This window comes from Morus notabilis, unplaced genomic scaffold, assembly GCF_000414095.1.
Source record: "Morus notabilis unplaced genomic scaffold, ASM41409v2 Scaffold2812, whole genome shotgun sequence".
Taxonomy (NCBI): domain Eukaryota; kingdom Viridiplantae; phylum Streptophyta; class Magnoliopsida; order Rosales; family Moraceae; genus Morus; species Morus notabilis.
In genome coordinates this window covers 1-8,024 of record NW_010361806.1, presented here as the reverse complement: position 1 = coordinate 8,024, position 8,024 = coordinate 1, and the positions used below count along the sequence as shown (strand labels likewise).

Sequence of the window (8,024 nt, the reverse complement as noted above, 5' to 3'; positions counted from 1 at the left end):
GTCCCAGGGCCGCCCCGGGGCTGTACCGGGGCCGTCCCGGGGCTGTTTCGGGGCTGTACCGGGGCTACCCGGGGATGTCCCGGGGCTGTCCTGGGTCTATACCGGGGCTGTCCAGGGGCTACCCCGAGGCTGTCCCGTGGCTGTACCGACTTTACCGTGGCTGCCCCGGGGATGTCCCGGGGCTGCGCCGGGGCTGTACCGAGGTACCCGGTGCTGTACCGGGGCTGTACCGAGACTGCCCCAAGGCTGTCCCGGGGCTGATTCGGGGATGTCCCGGGGCTGTCCCGGGGTTGTACCGGGGTTGCCCCTGGCTGTCCCGGGGCTGTACCGGTGCTGTCCCGGGGCTGTCTCGGGGCTGTCTCGGGGTTGCCCCGGGGTTGTACCGGGGTTGCCCCGGGGCTGTACCGGGGCTGCCCCTGGGCTGTCCCGGGGCTGTACCGGGCCTGTCCCGGGGCTGTACCGGGCCTGTCCCGGGGCTGTACCGGGCCTGTCCCGGGGCTGTACCGGGCCTGTCCCGGGGCTGTACCGGGCCTGTCCCGGGGCTGTACCGGGCCTGTCCCGGGGCTGTACCGGGCCTGTCCCGGGGCTGTACCGGGCCTGTCCCGGGGCTGTACCGGGCCTGTCCCGGGGCTGTACCGGGCCTGTCCCGGGGCTGTACCGGGCCTGTCCCGGGGCTGTACCGGGCCTGTCCCGGGGCTGTACCGGGCCTGTCCCGGGGCTGTACCGGGCCTGTCCCGGGGCTGTACCGGGCCTGTCCCGGGGCTGTACCGGGCCTGTCCCGGGGCTGTACCGGGCCTGTCCCGGGGCTGTACCGGGCCTGTCCCGGGGCTGTACCGGGCCTGTCCCGGGGCTGTACCGGGCCTGTCCCGGGGCTGTACCGGGCCTGTCCCGGGGCTGTACCGGGCCTGTCCCGGGGCTGTACCGGGCCTGTCCCGGGGCTGTACCGGGCCTGTCCCGGGGCTGTACCGGGCCTGTCCCGGGGCTGTACCGGGCCTGTCCCGGGGCTGTACCGGGCCTGTCCCGGGGCTGTACCGGGCCTGTCCCGGGGCTGTACCGGGCCTGTCCCGGGGCTGTACCGGGCCTGTCCCGGGGCTGTACCGGGCCTGTCCCGGGGCTGTACCGGGCCTGTCCCGGGGCTGTACCGGGCCTGTCCCGGGGCTGTACCGGGCCTGTCCCGGGGCTGTACCGGGCCTGTCCCGGGGCTGTACCGGGCCTGTCCCGGGGCTGTACCGGGCCTGTCCCGGGGCTGTACCGGGCCTGTCCCGGGGCTGTACCGGGCCTGTCCCGGGGCTGTACCGGGCCTGTCCCGGGGCTGTACCGGGCCTGTCCCGGGGCTGTACCGGGCCTGTCCCGGGGCTGTACCGGGCCTGTCCCGGGGCTGTACCGGGCCTGTCCCGGGGCTGTACCGGGCCTGTCCCGGGGCTGTACCGGGCCTGTCCCGGGGCTGTACCGGGCCTGTCCCGGGGCTGTACCGGGCCTGTCCCGGGGCTGTACCGGGCCTGTCCCGGGGCTGTACCGGGCCTGTCCCGGGGCTGTACCGGGCCTGTCCCGGGGCTGTACCGGGCCTGTCCCGGGGCTGTACCGGGCCTGTCCCGGGGCTGTACCGGGCCTGTCCCGGGGCTGTACCGGGCCTGTCCCGGGGCTGTACCGGGCCTGTCCCGGGGCTGTACCGGGCCTGTCCCGGGGCTGTACCGGGCCTGTCCCGGGGCTGTACCGGGCCTGTCCCGGGGCTGTACCGGGCCTGTCCCGGGGCTGTACCGGGCCTGTCCCGGGGCTGTACCGGGCCTGTCCCGGGGCTGTACCGGGCCTGTCCCGGGGCTACCCCAGGGCTGTCCCGTGGCTGTACCGGGGCTGTCCCGGGCCTGTCCCGGGGTTGCCCCGGGGCTGTACCGGGGTTGTCTCGTGGCTGACCTAGGGCTATCCCGGGGCTGCCCGGGGGTGTACCGGGGCTTCCCCGGTGCTGTCCCGGGGCTGACCCATGTACAGACCGCTCTGAAACAATTGTTGGTTTCCAAAATGATTTCGAATGCGGAAGTGTGTGAGTAGCGGATCGTGTATAACAAAAATTTTCATAAAACTTATGAGATACTCTATAGATTATATTAATTTACGTACGAATAAATTAATCACATTAATTTATTCATCATGAACCGGATTAGAAATTACACCTAGCAATCAATTAGGATGATAACTTATATTCTTTGACCTCGAACGTTCCTCGCTCCAGTGCTAGTTCAGAACACAGAATCTTCCTTGTCAATTCCTTAAATATACAATGAACGAGTTTGTGGGCAGACCTGAAACAAAACCGGATTAGCAAAAACACTTAAGGTTTTTACGAACACCAATACATGCACGACGTGGAATTTTAGAGAAAATTTTTCCTGTCATCACTCTATAAAATTCGGCCACCTATGTTAGGGAGAGCAATAAATTGTGTATCACAATTTTCTACAATCTCTTATTTTGTAGAGTAATAGTTAGACTCGTAGAAGGAGACTTATCTTCATCTGCAAGATAAAATCCACTCTCCTCCTTATCCTATACGGCCGGCCACCACTAAGGGATTTCCTCCCTGTGGTAGGCGTAATTTTGTAGATAAAGAATAATATGGCAAAATTTTATCCTGCAATCTAATTTTTAACTTAAATTCAAATTCCAATTTAAGTCAAACTTAAATCAATTTGAATTTCAAATTGGACAACTTATCAAATAAGTTAATTGGATAACTATGGAGAGCAAGCAATTTGAATCCTAAAGGGACCGTGCTCTGTGTTCAAACTATGTGAACACCTTCACATGTGTGTTTCAAAAATCAAATTTAAACTTAAACTAAAATAATTACATTATTTAATTTATAATCAATTCTCAATTAATTATCCTTGAGCATTTTATTTTAGAGTTCCATAATTCTAAAATTCCCATTTTCGCCCTTAGTGTCATGTAGAATTACAAGGACGACGTGGGGACTCATGGACCTATAATTCTGAACTCCAATAAAATTAATAATTAACTAAACTCTTTATTAATTAATTCTATTAATTTTAATAGTTACTCCACTATAAACTTGGAATTACACTCTCGTAATTATGAACATAAATTACTTCTAAACTGTGAAGTATCCATTTTATATAGTCATTGCATATAGATCAATCATCCATCAATAATTCATAATTAGAGCTAGGTGAAATCCGTTAACCTCTCTAATTACATCTTTATTGATTACCATTGATTTTCTAATGGACAGTGATTCATAAAACAAATTCATGAATCAGAGCTCCCACTAGTCCAAGCACCGAATCAACCTTCAAGAGAATTATTTATCTACTTCTTTCTCAAGAAGGAATGGATTCCATCTCGTATAATAACATTCCCGGCTACTTACTTTATCATGTCTCCAAAATACAAGGAATAGGATTCAAGATCTCGGAATCCGTACTGAGTAAATCAAAAGACACAAATCCATAAATAGGAGTCTACTAAAAACTCAGGATTAAGATCATTCTATATATGACCATCGATAGACTCAATTAGAATTTCTATACTTAACAGAAATTATCAAAAATTCATATTGTGTTTGTGTCCCTATTCCACATAATCTCATTATGCATAATACATATTCAATATCTCACCATATTAACAGTGCGGCTAACACCGTTCCATTCTAAATGGGAATAACATGTACTAGTAATGTTTTAATTAAAGATTCTTCACTTTTATTAAATTCATTACGAACATTGTTTTGATTATTATCCTTAAATATTATCCTCTCGCATATAACACTTATATATAATATTTAAGGTCACATAAATAATCATGAAATTTTCACTAAAAATCATAAAATATTCATTAATATATGCACAAAAAATAATGAATAAACTCCTTTATTAAATAAATAATAAATATCCTATTACATCACATGTTTCTATGACACCATTCACAACAGGATTTTGCTTCAAACGGAATGACTTGTGCCTTACTTCATCAAAACGCCGCCAGAGCTAATTTTTAGAAACTTTTCATCCATTTTCAGTGAGTCTCTTTGTCAAAATCACAAAGCTGTCTGAAACCTTTCCTCCGAATAGGGATGCACTAACAGCCCACCATCGTTTCCTCCATTCCAGAACTTTCCATTCCATTTCCGGACCATCTCTTTGTCAAACTAAGAAAGGTATCTAATGGCCTTCCTCTAAACGAAAAGAGTGCTGAAACTCTTAAGAAATCATCTCCCTTTAAGTCTTTTGCTACAAAGAGTTAGAGTCTTCTTTAAGTTCTTGAGGAGCATCAAACTTTTTAAGTGTTGACCTCCTTAGAAAGTCCTCAAGAATACTTTCCAAATCCTTTTCCACCATCATCTGAGTGATTCAAGAGTTTCTTTTATACTTTCCCGGAATTTTTCAAGCTTTCAACCTTGGAGTCACTCTCATCCACCATCGAAAGGAGTTCTCCAAACGGTCTCTACACTCTCGGAACCACCTGCATTTTTTTTAGAGCTCTCTTTCACTAGACTCCTCCATATCACTTTCCTCCATCAGCATCTTATCCACCAACGAAACTGCATACTCAAAGCCTCCAAAGCAGCCCGAAAACTACCTTTGGAGCCCTCCTTCATCAAAAAGCCTTATCCACCTCTCGAGTCACTCCTCTATCAATTACGTGATCGCTCCTCCCCCCATTCTTCATTCACGAAGTTCTTCACTATTATTTTTTGGATTTTCTAACATTTTGCATGAGTATTTTTGTGATTTTGGCAATAAAGGGGGTCCTAGAACACGTGTTCTTTGGCCTAATTTTAGCCTAAGCGAACCACAACACCGTCGGAGGTCCTACCATAGTCATCTACTTTAAAGGCCTGTTAAGTATTTTGGCCATATTGGAACAACCACTAACGAGTCAAATACTTACACGTGCACACTCCCTGCCATATCATACCCTCCAGAGCTACCGGACCCCAACATACCTAAACAAATTACTATAAGTTTGAGATTAGATGATGCCTATTTAATAATGTTTTGCAGAAAAATATCGTTTAACATACTAAAAGAATGAGGCATGGAGATTACAGTGTTTTGAAAGTCGTATGTGTACATTAGATGAAAGTTTTCAAAAGATGAAAACTCTTGCCTAATATCAAAAATTTTCAAAAAAAAGTAAAAAAAAAAAAAAAAAAAAAAAAAAAAAAAAAAAAAAAAAAAAGAGCATGCTCTTTCTCGCGTAACTTTTTTCAAAAAAAATTTCAAATTTTCTCTCCTAATTTCTATAATGTTGAGTACTCTCTTCCATTCTCCATCTTCTGAATTTTTCTGTCAAATCCTCCCTCTCTTGCTCTAAATTCCCTCTCTAATTTTCTTCCCCTCTCAAATGTTAAAATTTTTGTCTATATCCCGATTTTCCTCAAATCCACAGTACTCCTCACTCCCTCAACCTTGCCATTGCCGCCACCTCTGTGACCCCGACAACCACGCATGTCATCACCCCTATGACCCTACTGCACCATGTTTGCTTCCATCACTATGACCATCAGAATCAGAGCACTTTTAGAATCCTTAAACATTTTAATTCTTTGTAAGACCTTTTTTATATTTGGATATATCTTTATTTTTTTTTTTTTTTTTTTTTTTTTTTTTTTTTTTTTTTGTATTTTAGTATTTTTAATTAGTTAGATTTTACAGAGAAACTTTACTTACCATTTTGGGAAAATTTATGTCATATGTATATTGAAGATTATATACAAGGAGGATTCGTAATATATTTATTTCAAAATTGTTATTTGTGTTGTTTGGTAAAATATGATAGTTTTTTTTTTAATTGTTAAAATAGTTTTCAAAATAGTTCTTCTTTTTTTGTTTGGTAAAATTTTTATTTGAGCAAGGAATTAGCTTTCTGCTTGCGTGATCTTAAAATAAAATAAAAAATAAAAAAATAAAAAAGAATTTAAGACTTAATATTTGATCCGTGAAAACCTTTGGCACATTTCACAGCGGTTTGTACAGAAACCATCGCTTAATATACCCTCCCTGAATTCATATGGCGTTTCATGCGTATTTAAATGAGCTTTAAAAACCATCGTTGTATGTTTTTGACAAAACTGATTAAATACGGTTTCTAAATCCGTCGTCGTATCTACTCTTAGTGCTAGTGAGAATGAAAAGTACTAGCATATAAAAATACATGAAAATATGCACACGCACGTATCTTCTTTTGAAAGATAATACGTCCTCACACACACACACACACTGTCAATTAACTAGAATACTGTGCCGACAATGTTCTTTCATTCTATTACTTTAATTCTATTCGTTGAAATCTTGTGTTAATTATATTGGATGGATTGTTAAGCGTTTTGTTTCTAAATTTCTTGTCGACTGTACAACAAAATCGCTGAAATAGTTCAGTTCGAGAGGTTGATCATCAGTATGTAGGGCACGCTACATAAATGATTACTTTTTCTTTTGTTCAGTTTATTAATATCTAAATCTAAATTATTAACTGAGAGAAAGAATATGATTACTATATATACGCAATGCTATCTAATTCTAGCGACATTATATTTTTCATCTTCAATATCAGCTACATAGATAAGAACTATGAGATAGAGATAGAAATAGAGATCATATAGAGAGAGAGAGAGAGATCTAGAGAGAGAAAATCTTGCTGGCAGGACATTGTTTATTTGCTTCATTAATGGCATCAAATGAAAAAGCTACAACAATATTAAATGAGATCACATTATAGTAATCTTCTGCCAAGAGCTCACAACAAATTGATCATATTCAAATCAAATATTTGTGGATTTTGATCCCATTTTTAATGTTTCTTCATGAATTATCAGCTTGGAACTTGACAAATCCAACTCGGAAAGTTGACCAACTTTCACAAAAAAAGCTTAGAAAAACAATTGTCTTGAGAAAAATGAAAAAGACCCTAATAGTCAAAACCCTAATCTATTGCAGAAACAGTGTATTAAATCTGTTGGAGCGCGTCGGAGCTATGAGAGGAGAGAGGGCGGTTGGAGGAATAAATTATGTGCACAAATGGCAGATGAAACTCATTTACTACGTCCATCGTGACAGTTGGGTGATTTTACACCTTCCTTTCCAATCTAAAATTTATTACCTTCTTCTTTTTTCACTCTATATATATCTCACTTCTTCTTTGCACTAGTACTCCTTCACAGCTTGTGAGCTGATTATATAACTTTGATATAAATCTTATTGTTTTTTCTTAGGATTATTATACGACAATGAGGGTTTTTTCAGGTCGTTTTGTGGCTTATTTCTTGAGCGTTTTTCTTGTGTGTGGTTTGGTTGCGGCTGAAGTAAGTAAGGTTGAAGAGGACAAGCACTTGTTCCCTCGTCCTCATTTTATCAAACCTCGTTTTAGGCCGCCTTTGCAAAGGCCTGGTCTAGGGAGGAAGGGCTTTAGGCATGGAAGTTTCGGTGGTGGTGGTGGACTTGGCGGTGGCGGCGGGTTAGGTGGTGGAGGTGGCTTGGGTGGTGGTGGTGGTTTAGGTGGTGGAGGTGGCTTAGGTGGTGGTGGCGGGTTAGGTGGTGGAGGTGGGCTCGGTGGTGGTGGTGGCTTAGGCGGTGGAGGTGGGCTTGGTGGTGGCGGTGGACTTGGCGGTGGAGGTGGGCTTGGTGGTGGCGGTGGACTTGGCGGTGGAGGTGGGCTTGGTGGTGGTGGTGGGCTTGGTGGTGGTGGTGGACTTGGCGGCGGTGGTGGACTCGGTGGTGGCCACGGTGGTGGGCTTGGTGGTGGAGGTGGACTTGGAGGCGGTGGTGGACTTGGTGGTGGCCACGGTGGTGGGCTTGGTGGTGGAGGTGGACTTGGAGGTGGTGGTGGACTTGGTGGTGGCCACGGTGGTGGGCTAGGAGGCGGTGGAGGTGGACTTGGAGGCGGTGGTGGACTTGGTGGTGGCCACGGTGGTGGGCTAGGTGGTGGAGGTGGACTTGGTGGTGGCCACGGTGGTGGGCTTGGTGGTGGAGGTGGGTTAGGAGGTGGTGGGGGACTTGGTGGTGGCCATG

At 46.2% G+C, this 8,024-nt stretch overlaps 1 protein-coding gene across 1 annotated transcript; it reads left to right on the top strand.

Moving 5' to 3' along the window:
- Positions 1-7,243: 7,243 nt before the first annotated feature.
- Positions 7,244-8,018, top strand: LOC112092080 (glycine-rich protein 23-like; the record flags this gene model as incomplete). The annotated part of the gene is made up of 2 exons (XM_024167275.1): positions 7,244-7,814; positions 7,944-8,018. Coding segments are annotated over exons 1-2 (646 nt in total), but the record flags the coding sequence as incomplete, so codon positions are not given.
- Between the last annotated feature and the right edge of the window lie 6 nt (positions 8,019-8,024).